This window comes from Ursus americanus, chromosome 18 (genome assembly GCF_024610735.1).
Source record: "Ursus americanus isolate L20-20 chromosome 18, mUrsAme1.1.p, whole genome shotgun sequence".
Classification (NCBI taxonomy): domain Eukaryota; kingdom Metazoa; phylum Chordata; class Mammalia; order Carnivora; family Ursidae; genus Ursus; species Ursus americanus.
The window spans coordinates 5,979,271-6,000,395 of NC_142144.1; the positions used below are offsets into that span (position 1 = coordinate 5,979,271).

The following is a 21,125-nucleotide window of genomic DNA, read 5'->3' on the forward strand; positions in this document are numbered from 1 at the left end:
GGGGACGGACGGCTCTCACAGCTCTCAGATCAGATGAGATGGTGATGTAACATACTTACCCCAGCGCTGGGCATGAGAAATCATCAATAGCGCGATCCTGAGTGTTATTAACTCGGATGAGTTGTTGTAAAGCAATTCATGAGTCGGCTCCTGTGTGTAGCCTAGCAACCCAGCTGGGGGAGGGTTCCTTGGAGGAGGAGGGCTCCCGGCATAAAGGGAAGCAAGCGAGGGATCAGCCATTATCTGCTCCCAGCCCTTAGCTCTCCCGGCCCGCGCGGCAAACCCATCCTCCTGCGCCGCCCACGGCGGCCGGTGGGCAAGGCTACAGTGAGGCCCATTTGAGGGATGAGGAAGCCGAGGCTCAGGACGGCGACTCGCACGTCCTCGCAACCCGGACTGGAGCTGAGACGGGGGTCGAAGGCGAACCCCGAAGAGACCAGATGCTCAGACACACCGGGGTCGCTGAGACTTTCACCTGCCCCGTTGTTCTGTTCTGATGGAGACCCTCGTGTCCAGGGAGGGGACTCCGGGCACCCCATGCGTGGCCCCACGAGGTGGCACCGTGGCCAGGGCCCCACTCATAGAGGGAGCGTGTGGAGAAGCTGCTGTCCTCCTACCCCCAGGGAACAATCTAAGGAGCCTCGGGAGACGCCGCACGCACAAGGACCTAAGGGACACGAAGAACACTCGGGGATTACAGCCTCACAACTGAGATCAGATGTTAACAAGCAAATGAGACTCTTGCTAACACATCAGAGGCTCCTCAGGGACGAGCGTTGCTGGGGCGGCGCAGGGGAGGCCGGAAGATGGAATGGGGTGGGGGGCTTCACGCCTGGGGCCTGGCTGGAGTGGGTGCCCAGAGCCAAGAGGAGGCTGTGAAAGAGGCCAGGCCTCCGGGCCCTCCGCCCTGCCTCTGGGCACCTCGAGGGAGCAGAGGCCCAGGGAGGCCAGGTCCCTGCCCAGTAACCAGATGGCTGCCCCATCGCACCCTCCCCCCCGCCCCGACCTCTGACAACAGCCCCATGCTCCGGCACTGAGCTCAGCCTTCGTGGCTGTTCCTCGTGAGTCCTCTGCCCTGCATGGCAGGTCCAGTGATGCCAGGGTTCCCATTTGAGGCAGGAGGTTGGGTGCCCCTCCCACCGCTGGTACCAGGAAGGGACCCAGCCCCTTGCTGGTCCTTCCCCTAAACTCTTCCCAGCGGGGCGCTCTGGGTCCAAACTTTATACCCGGGCAGGATGCACAGCCACGGAGAAGGAGCGTTTCAGGGACAAGACCTGGTCCAAGACCTCAGGCTCCCTGGCCAAGACAGGTCCCTGCGCTGGAGGAGGGGCCGTGCCTGGTGCAGGGACCGGATGGTCCGTGTGGGGGCAGGCTCCACCGTCCCCACAGCACTCTGGAGGCCAGAGTGGGGGCCTCCCCCGCTCCGAGCTTCTCATTTCCCCACAATGGATGCATGTTACTTAAGTGATCCGCGGAGACAGTTAAAAACAATAAAGAGAAGACAAAAGCCTCTCCGGAGGGTCCCTTGGGTGGCTCCCAGGGGGGCCAGCTCTTGGAGGGGAAGGCGGTTAGCTCAGCAGCAGGAGCCCTCGGTGCAGAGAGCAGCTGCGTGAGCCCGCAGTGGGGGCGCTGCAGTGGTAACTGGGTGGCACGTGGGGCACAGGGCTCAGTGGGGAGCCTTCGGGGGGGCTTGTCCGGTTCCCCCTGCAGAGGCTGTCACGGGAGGGCCCCAGGAAGCCCACCTCCAGGGGGCAATGCCAATTAGGGGCTGCCCTGGCCCGATGGCCCAGCCTCCTCCTGCCAGGCACCTCCCTATTCCATACCCAACCACACTTTCTAGAACTTGCCATACGATCTGTAGCCTCCAGGCCTTGGTACCTCCAAGTCCCTCTGCCTGCAAAACATACGTCTTCCTTCTCTTCATTGGGCTAATCCACTCACCTACCACTGCCAAGTCCCAGCTTACATGGCACTGCTCCCAGGAACGCTGGCTAGGCCCCCAGAGCCTCACAGGCTCCTCTGCTCCCTCACCCCTTGGAAGACCCCAGCACGCCGTATCCTGTTTGTCTCCAGGCTGTGTCCCCGTCCGACTGTAACCTTCCCGACGCAGCAGTGCCCCATGCCCGGCACAGGCCCTGGTGCACAATGTGGGCTCAGTAAATGTTTCTCCAAGGAGATGGATGGATGGATGGATGGATGGATGGATGGATGGATGGAAGGAAGGAAGGATGGATGGTTGGGCATACAAACTGCCAGACAGGGACAGAGGGAGCGGAAGCCCAAGCATCCAGTGTCTTCTTCCTGAGCCCCGAGGACCCTGGCCAGAACCTGAGGGCTTCCTTCAGACGGCTAGGGAACCACAGATGTCTCCCCACCCCTCTGTGGATTGGCAGGGAACTGGGTGCCCAGAGAGGGCAAGAGACTGGCTCAAGGTCACACAGCATGTTAGCAGCAGGATCAGGGCTCAGACCCAGGTCTCTTGCCTCCTGGGTTCCCACGTCAGCTGCCCCTCCTCCAGCCAGGCAGAAACACGGCCGCATAAACGCATGGTGAAGCCGTGCTCCCCAAACACTGTCCACCCCACTGTTCCTCATCAGAAGGTGGGGGCACCCTGCCTCGCCGGAGCAGAGATGGGGGAGCTGTCCCTGACACCCCCATTACCCCAGACCCCTACTTCACCCTGTGAGTTGTCACAGCTCTGAGGCCGGGACTTTACACCGCGGTCCAGTCCCGAGGTGCAGCCCCTCCTCCAGTGGCTGGCTGAGCCAGGACACCCCGTGCCAGGCACACGCCCCCCTCCCCACTGCCGGCACCCGAGGGGGTGCTGCTGCCTCATAATGAAGTTCCTGTCCAGGACTTCTGTCCCCAGGATAACTGCCGTGACTCCATCCCGCACCCAGGGCCCAGGCCTCAGGTTCCAACAGGCCCGGGTCTCTCTCGCTCTCCTTCAGACACGCAGCCGCCAGAAAAGCTGCTCCAGGAGCCCGGGCCCTGGGCGCCACGCCTGGCCCTGTCCTGTCTCGCTGTGCAAGGGACCCCAACGGAGCCCTTCCCTGCAATGCGCCTCAGTTTCCCTGCTGGTAAGATAAGTGACTCAGACCAGCTCCGGGCTCAGGGTCCCCCACCCCCGCACCTCTGGCATTTGGGGTTGGATGATTCTCGGTGGGGGGCCTGTCCCACGTCCTTGGGCTCCAACTGCTAGATGTCCATAGCACCTGCCCCCAAGTTAGGACAACCAAAAGTGTCACCGGACAGGGCCAAATGTCCCCTGGGAGCGGAACCACTCCCGCTGAGAACCACTGAACTAGATGGCCCCTGGGAAGCCCATGAGCTTGAGGGGGTCTACCGCAAGGGTCTTCGGTGCTTCCGGGCAACAGCCGCCACTGGGGGCCCACTGAGAGCCAGGCGGATGGCTCCGTACTTTCCAGGCACAATTTCACCCCATGGTCCCACTGAGCCCAGGAGGCAAGGACGACTATGCCCATTTTACAGATGGGGAAACCGAGGCTAGGGAAGGTTACGTCTTGCCCTGGCTCAGGGCCTTCACTCAGCACACCTTCTCTTCAGCCCGCTCTTCCCCTCCCTTCCCTGCTGACTCCCACTCACCCTTTCATTCTCGGCTTCGGTGTCTCCCTTAGAGAAGCCCTCCCCACCCCCACCCCCCGGCCACTGCAGACCGAGTTACAAACACTCCCAGCAAGTCAAGTGCCCCGAGTGTGTGGTGGAAAGAAGGTGGGGAAGGATCTTTTTCTTTTATTTATCATTACTAGCTCTGTGCACTGAGCATGCATGAAATCCTTAATATTAAAAATTTTAATTTTTTTTAGAGTTTAAAGCACGGAAAAGGAAGGCCTCAGGCCTCCCCGTCAGACCTGGCTCGATCCCAGCACCATCCTTGACCTGTGTGTGACCCTGGGCAGGTCACTTCCCCTTTCTGAGCCTCAGTTTCCTGATGCATGAGGCGGGAACCAACACAGCACCTGCCTTCCAGGCCCCGAGGGAGCTGCGACAAATGGCAGCAGTGTGTTGGACAGCAAAGCCGGCCGCCAAGCTCCTGCCCCCGGCCTCTCCCACACAGGAGCGCCCGAGATGCCACGGACCCCCTGGCCGGCTGCCCTGTCCTGCCAGCTGCCCCCAGGAGGACGTTCCAGCACATCGAGACCCCTGATGCCCCCGCCGCATCCAATCACTCAGCCCTGTATGGAGGCCACCCCTTACACAGCCTTGATGGTTAGGATAGTAAATTTTACATTATGTGTATTTCACCACGTTAAAAAAAAAGTAATTAAGGGGCGCCTGGGTGGCACAGTGGTAAAGCGTCTGCCTTTGGCTCAGGGCGTGATCCCAGCGTTCTGGGATTGAGCCCCACATCAGGCTCCTCCGCTATGAGCCTGCTTCTTCCTCTCCCACTCCCCCTGCTTGTGTTCCCTCTCTCGCTGGCTGTCTCTATCTGTGTCAAATAAATAAATCTTAAAAAAAAAAAAGTAATTAAAATCATTACAGAATGTTCTAGATCAGGTATAAGAATACCAAATACAGATACAGTTTGGTGTAACACAGCATGTGACAGAGAATACAAATCCTAGATAATAAGAGCTGTTTATATCCACGTAAATCAATGAACCGTGAAAACCATCGACCATTATCCGCTAAAAAATGAGCTACTTTTCAAAGATCGTTGCAGAAAACAAAACCTTTGAAAAACCAAACCAAACTACAATCACGACTCTACCTAGATTTGCCTTTTCTTTTATAAACCGTCCTTAGTTTCCAGGACTCGTGGAAGCTATTTTCCTATTTTAAGTCATCTTTTTATCGAGGTAAGAAGAAGACATTTTATTAACTCAATTACCTCTGTACCTGTCACTAGTCTTGAAGTCTTGTTCGAGAACAGGGGTCTTAGCTCTCCGGGGGCCAGAGACGGCTCTGGGAATCGGACAGAAAGCTATGCAACCGAGCCCGGGACGCGGGCGGAGTGTCTGAGCGCAGGGCACATACACTCTCCGGCCGCGTGAGCACGGGTGTCTCACAGGGGGGGCTGTGTCTGCGAGCCAGCTCTTCGAGACAGGGTGCGGATGAGAAGAGAAAGTCGCAGCCCTGACAAGTGCATTCTTACACTTCTTTGACGAGGAAAGGAGAAAAGAAACCTGTCATTTCATAAAGCAGCGAAGGCTGAATGCCACTTACAGAAGGGGCTTCCCCACCGTGCCAGCCTGGGACAAACCTGTGTCCCCTCCCCCAGGGCACTCCAGGCACCTGTCTCCCTCGTGCCAGCTGTCCCCAGCACGCCCCCCCTGGCCTGGCACATAGTAGGTGCTCAGTAAACACCTGCTGAGCAGACGAACGAATGAGTGAGTGAAGGAATGAACAAATCCTCGCTATGACATGGGGGTCCAACTCCAGTTACGCTTCTCATTCTCGGAGGACCCCGAGCAAGGCCCAAAGGCCCCAGTCTGCTAGAACTTTCTGGGATCCAGTGCTCTCAGTTCCCAGGGAACTCTGCCCCGTGGGAGCCAGCTCGAGGCCCACCGCAGCTCCCTGCAGGCCTCTCTCTGGCCAGGCCCAGGGTAAAGCGAGGTAGCGTGGCCTCCTGCGGCAGGAAGGGTGGGGAATAGATGGGTACACGATAGCGCTTCACCCGCACCTGCCAGCAGCCCAGTGCGGCCCCAGTTGCCTCCGTGGTGCCCCTGACGCAGTTTTCTCCCGTTATCTTTGCAAACAGCCCCCTGCGGTGGTGCTCCCCTCCCAGCGCGGATCCTGGAGGAGGACCCCAAACACACCCATGGGGAGGATGCCTCTTCCTTCCTGCCCTCCCCCCCAGCCCCCACGGTCTTCATCTTGGGGGGCTCTCCAGGCAAGAGCCAGCGGGACGGAGCTCCCACAGCCTGGACCATGGAGGTGCAGTGAGCGGGACCCCGACTCCACATGCACACACACAACGCACACGCACACACACATGCACACACGCGTACACACACATAACATGCACACACGCGTACGTGCACACAATGCACGTGCATGTGCACACATGTACACACAACACGCATGCATGCAGACACGTGCACATGAACACATGTGTGCACGCACACGACACACATGCACACGTGTGTGCTATGTGCACACAACACACATGCACACACATGCACGTGCACACAACACACGCACACGTGGGTGCACACGTACACACATACATGTGCACACATGTGTGCACAGTGTACATACGTGCACACATCGCACATGCACACACATACACGTGCACACACACACACAACACGCACACGCACTGGGCCACCCGGGCAAGCATCTCCACCCCTCTGAGCTTCAGTTTCTTCAGAAAATTTGGAAAATAGAAACTATAAGAGAATAAGGTACCACACCCCATGATGCTACCACCCAACACGCCTCTGACCAGCTTCCTTCCCAGCTTCCGGGCCCCCTGCCCGTGCTCATCTGGACCCGGGGTGGGAGCGGGCGGGGGATTATTGTGCCCTGCTGTCTCTCCGCTCTGAGAGACGGCAATTTCACAATCATCTGCAAGGGCCTGCGACCTGCTGCAGCTTCTTAGCCCGCACTGCAGTTCCTGACCTTCCAACAGTGACAAACCGGGCTCGGCATGGGAATGGAGACGGTCAAGAGCAAGGCGCAGGGACCCAGGCTGGCTGTGGCCCCCGACACTGGCCTCACCTCTTAGCCTCCAGCCCCTTCCCTGCAAATACAGAGGACTGCACGGCAGCGTGGTGCTGCGAGTCCCTGAGATGACCCTGAGGGGCACCCAGCGGGCCCTGATGACGCTGGCCTGGGCACCCCATTGCTGCAGCCTGTCCTGTGCTCCTGACAACTGGCACCGAGGCCCGAGTGCTACCCCCGGCTCTGCTTCTGCTCCCTGGGCGGCCCAGGACCAATCACAGAATCACGTAAGAGCCCTGGGCCTTGGGCTCAGCTGGTGGAGCATAGGACTCTTAATCTCAGGGTTGTGAGTTCAAGCCCCACGCTGGGTGTAGAGATGACTTAAAAATAAAATCTTTAGGGGCGCCTGGGTGGCACAGCGGTTAACCATCTGCCTTCAGCTCAGGGCGTGATCCCGGCGTTCTGGGATCGAGCCCCACATCAGGCTCCTCCGCTATGAGCCTGCTTCTTCCTCTCCCACTCCCCCTGCTTGTGTTCCCTCTCTCGCTGGCTGTCTCTATCTCTGTCAAATAAATACATAAAATCTTTAAAAAAATAAAAATTAAAAAAAAAAATAAAATCTTTAAAAAAAAAGGAAAAAAAGCCCTGGGCCTTGCTTCCCCCGCTGCATCATGGCTACTGAAAGCGCCGAACAAGGGGACCCTAGCACATGCTGGAGGAACAGGGACTGGGTGGTCAGGGCAGGCCTCTCGAAAGAGAGGCCACTGGGGTGGAGATGCCGAGACCCAGGCACGGAGGGAACAGCAAGGAGGGGGGTTCTGAGGTAGGAATGAGCTTGTGGGCGTGGGTGAGGGACAGCAAGTGAGGGGATGCCCAGCGAGGCCGAGGGAGAAGGTGAGGTGAGGGATCTTGGGAAGCCCAAGTTTTCCCAGGGAGGGCCGGCGTCAGCGCCGTCCCCAGCTGTTGGGTGCCCTGGGAGCTGTTCAGGACATGAAGGGGCTGGCTGGGGGCTGTGGTGGCAAAGGTCCTCTGAGAACGACCCAGGGCCCTTGGGATGCAGGGGCTCATCCTATCCATTTCCTGTGCAAAAGACAGAGGGGACGGTGGGCCACCTACAGTCCCAGTGAACCAGCGAGGTTCAGGCCTATCGAGGGATAACAGATGGGCTCATTTTCTGTGCCAGCAGCAATGGCACTGGCCGCCCTGAGCACGGAGGAAACTGACCCAGAGAAACAGATCGCCGTAATCTGCGATCCATTACCAATGTCTGCTGCGGGCACCGGCGGGGAGAGTGATGGCACGAATGTCCCTGCTTAACCATCCCTGGTCTAGGTTCGCCCTGTGGGACGTAGCCATTCTAGAATACCACAGTGTGGTGGCTTGTGGGCTGACCCAGGACGGCCAGAGGAAGGCGCTGAGTCAGCTGCCTCCTCGGCGAGAAGCCAACACCAAAATGAACCAAAGGACATGGACTTAGGCCCACAGAATTTTCTGGTAAAGCAAGATCAGTTCTTGTCTTTATAAGCGCTTCAGAGAGAGTCACTCTATGGCAAGGATGGGGTGTCACAAGGCCTAGGGCCCCAGCTCTGTTGCGGGAGCCCCACGACTGCTCTCCACGGGCCAGCCTCCTCAGCCTCCCTGCTGTTCCTTAAACACGTCGATTCTATTCCCACCTCACTCCACGCTTGCTATTCCCTGTGCCGGGAATTCTCCTCCACGGCCAAGTCCCTGTCCAGGTTGTAGCTGAAATATCAGCTTGGCAAATGAACCAAAGTCACTGCACCTGTCTGGCCTCAGTTTCCCCATCGTCATAATGAGAAGGGGACCTTGAATCTCAGGACTGCTCCGTGGGTTGTACTGATGATGGTATCGGGATGATTATTAACACCACCAACAGAGAGGGTTACTAGGCTCTCTCCAGATCGTTTATGTGATTGTGTGAATTAGATCATTTGTTCCTTACAATATTCCTATAAAGTTCAACTGTTATTACCCTCGTTTTCCAGATGGGAAAACCAAGGCACTGACAAGTCCGGTAACTTGCTCAAGGCTGCTCACACAGAACGTGAGGTGCGGGTACTCAAGCCCAGCGCCCTGGTTCCAGAGCCCAACTGGCCGCTCTGCCCTGCCTTCCCCAGGGGAAGCACCGGTGTGAGCAGGGCAGGGCCCTGGGGCTCAGGGGCTCCATTTGGAAATGCCGTGATGGGACATTCCTCTGGGTGACAGTGAGGAGGAACTGAACATGACCATGTCTGAGAGCTCGCAGGGCACACGGCGGCGCTTGGGAACCCTCTGCCATCTCCCTGGGACAGACCGTACCCTCTTCCCTGCCCAGCCGGGCTCACCATGTGGGCCCCCAGGGCAGCTCCCAGGAGTCAACGGCAATGTATGTGAAGCACTTGGGGCAGGTTTCTTGGGGGCTGAGCACCTGCTGTGGCCAGGCTCTGGGGGCATGGGCCGAACAGGGCAGGGCTGGCCCTCAGAGCTGGGAAAGGAGGCAGGGAGGCTCATAGACGAGTAACTGCTGCCGGCTGTGTCCCCGGGTGTGGTGGGGGCCCCTAAGCTAACCTGGGGCCCCAGGGATTTCAGGGACAAAGCCCTGAGGGCGGGGAGATTGTAACCAAGCAAAGAGGTGGAGGGGTGTCCCAGGAGAGGGACAGACCAGGCAAAGGTCAGGAAGGCCCAGGGGGCGAGGTGAGTTCAGGCCAGGGGGTAGAAGGAGATGGTGGTGAGACTGGCGGATTCAACAGGGTCTGACCAAACCAGTCCTCGTACTCGTATAACCATGCTGAAGGCTCGGCCTTCCCCCGAGCTCCAGGGAGGGTTTAGGCAGAAGCCGGGCATTGTCAGGTTTTTGTTCAACAATGACCCCCTTCCTGGCTGCCAGGTGGGAAGGAGGGAGCTTATGTATAGACGGGGAATCCCGGAAGGCTTCCTGGAAGAGGTGACTCAGGTGACCCTTGGGAGAGGTGAGCTCAGCTTTCCTACCTAGGAAGGTAGGAAAGAAGGGTGGGGAGTTCCGGAAGGGAGATAGGAGTAGACAAAGGCCCAGGAAGGAAGGGCGGGGAGTTCTGGAAGGCAGAGCCATGGGGATAAAGACCTAGAAGCAGGAACGTTTCTGGAACGCTCACCTGGGGAAGTGGAGAAGTGAAAATGAGGTCGGAGGCACATCAGACCCACATGTTAGTCTTCGGATGTGGGGGAGGAAGAAGGCGGCGGCGGCGGCGGCGGCTGTCTCCAGGTGCTCTCCCCTCACAGGGCAGCCAGCTCACCCTCCGGGTTCTGCCCCCCTGGCTGGGTGCTGGGTGTCCAGCACGGGGTCAGCAGAGTCGGGCAGGGTGGCCGCAGCTCCCACCCTCTGCAGCCTGGACTCAGGGCAGGGAGTTGTACAGAGCCTGGCCCTGCCTCCCCTTCCCCCCCAAGAGCTGCCCCAGAGTCTCATGGCGTGGGTCCTTGCAGGCCCTCCACGGCCTGGCTGTGACGGGGGCACACCTCTAGGCCTCAGTTCCCCATCTGAACGGCACACAGAAGACCACCGGCCATGGCTGTCACCTCTTGGGCACCGTGCTATGACCTTCACAGGGAATGTCTTCCCAGGGCGTCATCATTCCCACCGCACACACGGGGAAACTCAGAGAACCACTTGAGGCCTAGTCGGGATTCTAGAGTCCATTTCTAAACCACCAAACTTTCCTGGAAGTTATCCAGCCTTGCCTCCCGCCTCCCGAACCCCTCAACCTCAGGTCTGCCTTAGTGCGAGCCTCCCATCAGCACCACATTCTGCCACATTCCATCACACTCCGCAGGGGACCAGGTGACAGACAATATGCCACTCCGCTCTCCCCCAGCCCAGGCAGGCATCACTAATCCATTACGGCCCTCGTTAATCCCTCACTGCCATACTTTCCCTTTGCTCCATGACATACAGCCTCAGAATCCTTCTTTTTTTTTTTTTTTTAAAGATTTTATTTATTTATGTGACAGAGAGACAGCCAGCGAGAGAAGGAACACAGCAGGGGAGTGGGAGAGGAAGAAACAGGCTCCCAGCGGAGGAGCCCGATGCGGGACTCGATCCCGGAACGCCAGGATCACGCCCTGAGCCAAAAGCAGACGCTTAACGACTGCGCCACCCAGGCGCCCCCTCAGAATCCTTCTTAACCCGGCACGCTGGGCAGCCACTCTGGAATGATCGGAGCTGGCATCCAAGAGAAACCTATGTGCCATCCTTGGTCCAGTCTCATCGATCACTTTATGGAAGAGCTAGCTGAACCCCAGAAACGGGAAGAGACTCCTCAAGGCCACCAGTGACTTAGTGACAAAGCCAGGCCTGAAACCCAGTCTCCTGATTCATCTCTGGTCCAAACCCCTCTCTTTGGTGAGCAGGGCCTGGTGATCCTTAGAGACGTCGCACAGGCAAGGAGTCCCCAACACCGCCTCTCCACGCCGGTTCAACTGGCTCGACATCAGCCCCTTGTGGACAAAAGGATCTAAACGAAGGCTGCCTGGACTGGTTGGTGGGTAAGCCACACTCAGAAGCCCCTCCATGTGCCCCCGTCCTGGGCAGCTGGACTGCTGTCCCATCGGCCCAAAGCCAACACCCACCCCCAAACCTCCCCACCAACGGTTTGGGTGAAAAGAGCTACTCACCACTGCTGGACTTCCTTCTCGGTAACTGCAAGAGAACAGAAAAAGCCTTTTAGCTCTGGGAGGTGTCTTAGGGGACGGGAAGACCCCGGGGAGCCTCCTTCCTGCCCTCCCCAGCCCGCCCCCACGGTCTGCCCACCCATGTCCCCAGATGAACAGTCCCAGTCAGGAGCTCTGTGTCCAGCCACCCCGCAGGGGACAGCACGGGCCTATTCCTCCTGAGGCCCACTGTGCTTCTAGAAGGACTGGCAAGAGCAGCCTCTTACACACGGGGTTGGCTCTCCCTGCTCTCCTGGGGGCGGGGGGCAGGTAAGAGCATCACACCAAGGCCAGCATCCGAGATACGCTGCGCCCTACCTCTCATCCCTGGGACGACCCCGTCAGAGAAGGCACTTGGCTGTCCTGCCTGCGTGCGGCGGGCCAGGGCAGAAAGGCTGAGCAGCGCCCCCGACCCTCCCTGGGGACCCTGGCAGCACCCAGCCCCCTCCCCTCCTCGGCCTGCCCCTCCAGCCCCTCACAGCGGTCAGTCCACGTTCTTTTACAGGCAAGAAGAGAACAGAGCCGTGAACCAAAACCTGGGACAAGCCACATAACGTGGTCGAACATCCAGCCAAGCCCGAATAGTCATTCTTTATTGAACCGTGAAACAAACAAAAAAATCCTTTTTTTTTTTTCTGAAAAGTATGAAACTGGCTCAGGTCGGAACCAAACCAGGGCTCTCTCTACAATCACTGAATGAGAACATGTAACCACCTCCCGGGCCACACTTACTCTCTGCGGGGGGGGGTTCTTTGGGAGAGGGCCTCCGGCAACCCGTGCCTCAGTTTCCTCATTTGTAAAGCAGGAATAATAGGACCTGCCACCTGAGCTGAGCTGGGAATGCCATCAGAACAGGTGTGAAACGGGTGTGAAAGCTCCTGAGTCCCTGGCACGGGCCCTGGCACGCCAACGTGCTCCGTGCAGGCCTGTGGAAGGCATGAACGAAGGTACAGATGAACGGACGGACAGGAAGGGGGGTGCCAGCGGGAGGTCAGCTGCAGAAAGGAACCGCAACCTCTTCCCAGGGAAGTGGGAAGGGAGGCCCAAGGGGGTGTCCCTGAATTGCTGTGCCCGATTGGACTCGAGGCCACTTCTCAAAAGCCTGCTCAAAGCTTGTACCAACTGCCAGATACCAAGTGCCCACCGGCTCCGTGCCAGGGCAGGCCTCTGTGCTCTGGCTCAGCCGCCCTGACAACAGCTCCGAGGGAAGACGGCGGAACTCTGCCCTGCCTCCAAATGGGGAAACTGAGGCACGAAGGGGCCAGGACATGGAGAGCTAGGGCGAGGGTATTTACGCTGCGTGCAGCTCAGCAAGCTGATCCACAGCCTGGAGCCTGGTGGGCAGAGCCCCAGGGCAGGCTGGAGGCCCACCGCCAGGGTCCTCCTCCCACAAGCCCAAATCCCAGGCGGAGGAAGAGGCCAGTCCGCCATCAGGCAGCTGATCAACAGAGGGCGTGGCGACACTGGGACGTGCCGGTTACCTGGATCGGCCAGACCTGGTGTAAAGAAGGCGATTTTCCGAGAGAGTTTTGGCAGACGGTCGAAGGGGGCAAGGGGATCAGGCGTGGGGGTGGAGAGGGAAGGTGACCTTGGTCTAACGCAGGCTGAGCTGCCCTGGACTCGCCACCCACGCCTGGCCGTGAAGGGCAGCGGGGGCCAAGGGGACGATGATGCTCAAAGCCCGAGCCTGGAGGGACCCAGGAGACCCATCATAGCGGAGGCAGGAGCTTACGGGTACCTACTACGGAGCCAGACTAGGCTGCCTGGATTCAAACCCAACTCCATGGCTTACTAGCTGTGTGGCCTTAGGCAAAGTACTTCCTCTCTCTGAGCCTCAGTTCCCCCATCTGTAAAACGGGCTCTTGGGAAAACTACAATGACTTGATGCTCTTCTCCTGCATAAGAATCCCACAGGTAGGGGCGCCTGGGGGGCTCAGTCGGTTAAGCGGCTGCCTTCCGCTCAGGTCCTGATCTCAGGGTCCTGGGATCGAGCCCTGCGTCGGGCTCCCTGCTCAGCGGGGAGTCTGCTTCTCCCTCTCCCTCTGCCCCTCCCCTCTAGCTCTCTCACTCTCTGTCAAATAAATAATAAAATCTAAAAAAAAAAAAAAAAAAAGAAAGAAAGAAGAAGTAGAATCCCGCAGGTCGGTGGTGGTCCCGTTTTCCCAATTAGATGAGTCCACCTGCTTACAGTAACCCAAGGTCACCTTGCCGGGAAATGAATGGCAGGGCCAGGACTGCCTTCGGAGCCCAGGATGAATGCCCAACTCAGTGCCTCCCCCACTCCGAGAACCGGTTGAAAAGCTGCATGACCTTGTGTGACCCTGGCAGAAACAGCAAGAGCTGGGTGGTAAGTTTGGGTGGCAGATCCGCTGCTGACCTCTGGCCTCACAGGGCCAGAGAAGGCTCCCCTGGAATCCCCTAGCTCAGAAGTTCCCCCCAAGTCCCCAGGATGGAATAGCCGCGTGGGGGGAGGGGACATAGTTGGCTGCCCCTCCCCCATTGGAATGGTCCCCAGCACAGAACACCGGTGAACCAGCAGGCAGCTAAGCCCCAGGGGAAGTGAGCTGGGTTGGGGGTGATGTGCCCTACTGATGCTTTAAGGAGCTTATTAACCTTTAGGAAACAGATGAAGCCATGAGGTGTCCCCTGGCACCATACCAGGGCCAGCAGGCCATCACTGCCTCACCGCCTGGAGCCATGGAGGGTCCTGAGTGGGGCGGGCATCAGGCAGCCGCTGGGGGCCCAGCCACCTACCCGAAGCCCTTCCACCAGGGTCGGGAACCTGGAGGTGACCAGTGTGAACCTGACTGTCCAGGTGAGGCCGCTGAACTGGAGACCTGAGGAAGGGACCCAAGGCCACAGCCAGAAGGAGGCAGGCGGCAGGCCATTGCCCAGGTCTGCCCAATGCCGAGACGTGCGTTCTTACCGTTCCATCTGGGTTTCCAGGAGCTCATCCATACCCATGCTACCTTCTCGATTCTTCCCTAACCACCTGTCTGATGATTCACTCGGGATGTTTCTTTAAATCAGCTCGCTCATTTCACTGACTTGCCTGATCTAGATTCCGTCTAAGCACCGATATCCATAAAATTACCAGCGACGTGTGCTGCTCGTATCTCTTCTAACACACCACAGAAACAGAACCATGAAGATGACTGTCCTCGATCAAAGCTGGCCTCTCCAGTAGTGAAACACCCCGACATCATGTGCCCCCCTGATTTGATGCCGTGGGAGGACGCGGCATCCACGGAGCACTCCTGCCAGAAATACTCAACCTGAGTCTCATCGGGAGGACATAACCAGACAAATCCAGAAGGCGGGACATGCGACAAGGCAACTGGCCAGGACACTTGAGTCAGTCCGCGCCATGAAAGGTAAAACAAGGCAGGGGATCGTCCTGGAAAAAGAGACAAGGCCATCCAATGCAGCCTGCACAGCCCGGATTGGGTCCCGGATCAGGCATTAAATACCAGCCACAGCAAACATCCCTCGGACCCCTGGGGAAGCCGCACCGTGGGGCGCAATTAGACGCCCCGATGGACTCGCTGCTGATTTGCTTAGGGTGGGGACAGCACAGGGGTGGTGTGGGAGAATGTCCCTTTTCACTGGAGATGTTCCATGAAGTATTTAGGGGTGAGGGTCAGGATGCCGGCAGCTTACTGTGGGAGGTACAGAAATGGACGCACATATATTTAGAAAGAGAAGCAGCAAACCCCAGCACAATGCTGGCGCTGGCGAACCTACATGAAGGACCCCAGGTGCTGCACTGTTATTTCAATATTGTTCTCGCTTCCAAAATAAAAGGTTGGGGGGACATATTTGTCCTCATCAGCCCACCTGTGTGTGCCCCTATTCCCCCTCCCCCAGCGCCAGAAGGACTGGGGGTCCTGCAGCTCTGACCACCAAAGGCATTGGGAGGGAGGAGGGGGTGGGGGACATCACAGGGTCCCTCTGCTCCGCCCTCCACCCAGAGCGACAGTCCCAGGCTCAGGCTTCCCAGCTTCTCCCCGGGGCCTCCATCCAAGTGTGAAATTAAACAGGCGTCCGCCCACACCGCACTCGCACGAGGCGGGTCCGCGCTCCAGGCTCAGGGCTCAGGGCCCAGCGGGAAGGACGGCTGTCCTCCGTGCTCCCTCAGCCCAGCACTGCCCCCTCCAAGCCCCTCTCCAGCCATCTCCCCGCCTCCTGGCTTCTGGACCTGCTGTTCCTCTGCCCCGGGACCCTCGTCCTCACCTCCTTCACCTGGGTAACCCTATGCACCTTGCCAAACCCCACTGGGAGGTCCCATCTCTGCAGAGCCCTCCTACCCTGCCACAGCCCCCTCCGAAGCCCCCTGATACATGGGAATCACTGCTTCCCATCAGCTCCACAGCGGAGTGTCAGACTGGGCGCCGCCTGCCGGGGCCAGGTCAGCGATGGGGACAGCGGTAAAACAGAGTGGTCTACAGAAGGGGCTCTGGGGTCAGCCCAGCCAGCTGGCACTCCAGGCCAGGACTCTGGTTGTGTGGCCTTGAGCCATGACTCCACACCTTGGAGCCTCGGTTTGCTCATCTGAAAAGAGGACAAATAACAGCCCGTCTTAGAGGGGGAGGGTGTACTGAAAGCGCGTGGCATGATGTCTGATGCAGCAGGCGCTCAACAGTGGTACTTGTTCTCCTCTTCCCAGCTGGATGCTGAGCACCCAGAGATCAAGGCGCTTCCCCTGGCATACCCCAGCATCACCTGGGCACCCGGCCCACTGTCCTGCACATGGGAGGCAGAGAATAAACCCTCGTTGATTCCCCATCGTCACCAAGCCACTTGGCTGCATTTGGGACACCCTACTGTTTCTCACCACGCTTACTTTTATAACTGCCACTGGCTTTGGCCAACTTTAAAAACTAGCTGCCTTTCTCCAGCCCCCTCCTGCCTATAGGCTCATTAGGAAGCCAGTATCTAAAACCATATGGCTGAGGCGGTGGGAGGCTCTGGGTCAGTGTCCTGTCTTAGCCATGTGTAGGCTGTGCTACTCTGAACAAGTTACTTAACCTCTCTGAGCCTGATTTATACCCCATTGAAGGATGGGGCATAAACTCCTACCAGACAGATCCATCGGGAGGGCTTCTTAAGAGGTAGCTAGAAAATTCCCAGCTTAGAGCGGGCACAGAGCCAGGAGAGGGGCTGGGCATCCCCTCCGCTCCCCTCCCACGGACCTCCCTAAGAAGCGGGTGAGGCGGGGAAGGAGGCTTGCCGGTGGCTGGGAGTGGGGAGGGGGCCCAGCAGAGGCCTGCTCCCCAGCTCTCCCCCAGCTGGCTCACTGCAACTAGACCTTCACCCCTTGTGGCGGGGGTGCCCGCAGAGCCCCTCTCCTCGCCGCCCCCGGCAGGACTAGCAGGAATAGTGCTCCCGCTCCCGCGGCGGCTCCCTGGGCCTCCTCCCTCGCGCACAGCTCTCTCGTCTGCCAGGAATGAACGCAAGAGAGCCGGTCCCTGGAGCCCAGGATAAATGTTGAGTCTGATTTTGATTTCCCTTAAGCAAAATACCTCTCTCCTGATTGAAGCTCAGCTCAAACATGGTGGGAACAGAAAGCAGGGGCTGGTGGCCCCCACAGAGGCGCTGGCTACAGCAGGAGGGATGGCAGGCCCACCCCGCTCCTTCCGGCCTCTCCAGCCACTGTCCTGTGGCCAATCCAGGCCCCGTTTCCATCTCCAGGGACAGAGGCTGGGTCCAGTGCCTGTGTCACCCATGCCACCCACCCCCATTGCAGCAAGAAAGCCTCTGGTTTGATTAACACAAAAAGAGAAAGTGGGGCCATTTAGGCCTGGTCATCAGCTACCCGTTGTCACTAAATGTGACACTCCATTAGTCCTCACGCCTTTGACCACTCGGGCGAAGAAGTGCTCAGAAGTGCAGAAAGATAGCTTCCAGAAGCGTAGCCCCCTCAGACAGCCCCTCCTCAGGCCCCGGCTCTCCTTTGCTCAACCTCCAACACCGGGGTCCTTGAGTCCCCTTCTCCCACGGCTGTTCGGGGAAGGGGGAGCATAGGCCCCCCGCACACTGCGCCCCAAGCTCCTCTCCAGCTGGCCCCCTCTAGCTCAGCCCCTGCCTACGCTCCTCACGGTGGTCTGGGGGCCCCTCACGCTCCACATGGCCCGAAGGGATCCCCACCCCAGACTGGACCTCCCCTTCCTGGGGACACCCCCCTTCCTGCCCTACTAGGCAGAAAACACAGGAACACCCCCACATTCCACAGCCAGCCGGGTGTCCCCCCATTGACTCCCCTCACCCGAGCACTTGCCAGCCTCCCACCTCCCTCCCCCCACCCCATCTAGTCCCCACTGGCAGCTGCCAACATCCTTAATTTGGCGTGTCCCTCCCCTCACACCAAAGCTCAGAGAAAGGAGGGAAGATGCGGCCACCCATATCCCCCAGCAGCCTGCCCCTCCCTCCACCCTGGGGACAGCCCCCCCCCCCCACCTCCAGGAGGCCCGTTCCCTGTGGGGAAGGCAGTGTAGCAGGGTAGGCTCCTGGGACCTGGATTCCGGGGTCTGCTACACCCCCGCCGCATGACCTGTCACTTCTGTCCAGGAAAGGGGACATGGCTCCTCCCGGTGCAGCAGACATTATCTGACTGTGCTAACTTCGGAGTGCCACACACCCAGAGGTGGGGAGGAGAGAGAGAGAGAGAGAGTGAGTTAAATGCTTGGGAGTTTCCCTCGCAGGGCTCTGGCCACACCCCAGGGCTGGGTGAGCAGACACCTGCACTCCCCCAGCCTCTGAGGGCCACACGCACCCCGAGCCCCACATCATCTCCCAACAGACACGTGTATGCTGCTGTGGAAATAGGCTGGTGTTCCCATGGGGGCAGGGGACAAGGCGGCCCACCTTGGTCGTGCAGCTATTCACAGACTCCAGAGAGCTCCAGTCCCCAGCTCCCGCACCCCATGAAGTGACCAGCAGGCAGCCAGCCAATGGCCATGGACCACCCCCCCCAGGCCCTGTGCCCCAGGGAGCGGGCCGTGGACACCCACCAGGGGTGGTGTGGACATAGGAGGGTGGTCACAGGCCCTGGGCCAGACAACCCAGACCAGGTGTTGCACTAAGGGGCTAGGTGCCCTTGGCCGGGGGTTGGAGGGGGGACGGCAGGCTCCTCTGTGAGAAGGAGCCCTCGGGGACAGCTGCCTCGGAGATCAGCTATAACCCGATAACACACACGGGAGCACCGGTGGGCTCACTGCTGCTGACTCCCGCCCCAAGCCTCCTCCAGGATGGGGAGAGGGACAGCCAGCCCTCCGCCCGCCCGCTCCTGTCTTCCATAAATGCCCAGCTGGAGGGAGCTAGCCTGAGCTCATCAGAAAGGCACCTGGCTTCCTGCCCAGAATTCCAGGGCACTCCAGGCTGAGTGGGGTGCTGCGGAAGCCCCTCCAGCTGACCCAGAAGGCGCGAGTTCCCCAGAGCCCTGGCCCCACCACCCTCCCCCACACCCCCCTGCCCTCCCCTCCGGGCTCCTCCCACCCTCCACCCATGGTTAGCCCAGCCTCCTCTGCGCTTTCTCCACCCACGCAGGCTGGGGCCCACGGCAGTCCGCGGGAACACGGGGCAGGGCCTTGCCTCATACCGGACCCTGAACTTTCTGTGCGGGCTCACCTGCAGGGACTTGTGCATCAGACTGCCGTCTGCAGACCCACCTGGACCAGAGCTGCGAGCTGCGAGCTGCCGCTACTGCACTAGCCCTGCACCAAGCCCTCTGCACACAGGATTGGGTAAAGCCCCCCAAAACTCCAGGGCTCACTGCTCCGGGCAGAGCTGGGCCAGCTGCCCACCTCTCACCCCTCCACCCCTGAGACCGACTCCGGCTGCCTCGCCTGTAGGCCTTGAAGCTGGGCTCTCTCCCACCACAGGCCTTTGTGGAGACAGGTCCACCCACTATCTAGCTGCTGTGTGACCTCAGTCCACATATGCCCCTCTCTGAGCCTTGAGCTCCCCTCCCAGCTCTCACCGAGCTGCTTTCAGAGCCAACAAGAGGATGCGGGCCAAGAGTACAGAGCCCAGCATGTGACGAGTGACACGGAGACCCAGACTATCATGATGACGGCCATGGTATTAGAATAAGACGTCAGGGGTCCCACCGCCACTGGGGCAGCAACAGCAGATGCGGCCGGCCGGGCCAGGGCAGGGGGGGGGTGGTGGTGCTGATGGGAAATGTCCTCGGACCCAGAAAGGAGCCAAGCCCTCAAGGGGACCGAGGTATGAGAGCTGCTCAGGACTGCTCAGATCCCAAATCAAACGTCCCTGCTCCCTCTCGGCCCCTCCGCATTCTTCTGAGCCCAGAGGGCACCGGCTCCATTGGCTGAGCTCTTGTGTGGCTCCAGACCCTGTGCTGACAGGTGGGGGGGTCCCCGCCGGCCCACCCAGCTGGTGAAGAAACTGAGGCTTCACAGAGGCAAAGGCACCCGTCCGAGGACACAGTCAGTGGAGGAGGAGTGGAGGTGGGCGCCCAGGTCCCTCCAACTCCGAAGCCCGTGCTCAAGAAGGCTTTAGCCTGGAGACGGTCGTCCCCAGAGAAGGGGCCACCGCCGAGCCCCGCAGGCCGTAGCAAGCACTCGCTGAGCACCTGCAGCGGGCCAGGCCCCGGGCGCCTCGGGTGCGAGGTTCATGGTCCAGTAGGGAGCAGCGGCTCCTGCCCACCGAAGCGCCCCTCGCTGGTCCGCCCCCTGAGAACCAGGCTCTGGGCTCCACCCTCGTCCTGGATGCCGAGACCTACCCACATGTAAAGCGCTAGGTGCGTCTTTCCGCTCATGTCTCAGTCTTCTCATCTGACAAATGGGGTAAGAATGGTCACTCCCACCGGCTCACCGGGAGGTGAAAGTGCCTGGTCCCTGGAGCAGGGCCGCGTGCTGGAGGAGTCCAGGGGTGCCCCAAAGGTGCCCTCCCCAGAGCCTCTGAGGCAGAGGGCTGGTGCCCCCGGGAGTGGGGTGTAGTTCAAATCGTACGTTCCAGCTCAAATATTTCCACAAGTTTTGCATTCTGCTCCAACATGTATACACATTTATCTTACCCTAAAAATAAAGTCATAAAACACATTGATTTTCATTTCTATATAAGCTAAATGACTTTTCTCCCTAGGGGTGCCTGGGTGGCTCAGTCCGTTAGGCGTCTGCCTTCAGCTCAGGTCATGATCCTGGGGTCCTGGGATCAAGCCCCACAGGCCCCACATGGGCTCTCAGTTCAGCGGGGAGCCTGCTTCTCCCTCTACCTCTGCCCCTCCCCCCACTCACATTCTCTCGTACTCTCTGTGTGAAATAAATAAATAAATAAATAAATAAATAAATAACTTTTCCCCCTAAAATTCTTAAAACTGCAGAAAAACGTACTTTGTCTTGTGGCTTCCGGGTACAAAAGTCTCCATTTACTTAGCCTTTACTGCGTGCCTGCCTGCGCTGAGCACGTGGCCTGCATTAATCTCATTCAATTCCCGAGCGACGCTGTGGGACAAGGACTTTGCACCCCCCTTCTACAGATCAGGAGACTGAGGCTTCTAGAGGTGAAGCCACTTGCCCAAGGACCAACATCGGTCCTCAGTGAGGCTGGGACCAGAACCAGGGTCTGTGTGACTCCAGAGCTTGCTGGAGAAGTACGGCATTTAAACATCACACAAATGCCTGCTGGGAGTTACCTTCCCGCCTGACTGCCGAACTGCATCATCCGGGGCCCTCAAAGAGGCACCGCACCTTTGGCTCCTCTGACTCCCCAGCGAAAGGCCACTGGGGCTGGGAAGCAAAAGTTCTCAATATCTGCTGATCTATTAACATCTTGCTTTGGCCGAACGATCCAGA

At 59.0% G+C, this 21,125-nt stretch overlaps 1 protein-coding gene across 1 annotated transcript in view; it reads right to left on the minus strand.

Annotated features, from left to right (window-relative positions):
* Positions 1-21,125, minus strand: part of NCS1 (neuronal calcium sensor 1) — a 52,431-nt gene that overhangs the window by 17,104 nt on the left and 14,202 nt on the right. The window contains exon 2 of the mRNA XM_045771018.2: positions 11,275-11,299. Coding sequence (XP_045626974.1) covers positions 11,275-11,299 — 25 coding nt within the window. The remainder of the gene's footprint in view (positions 1-11,274; positions 11,300-21,125) is intronic.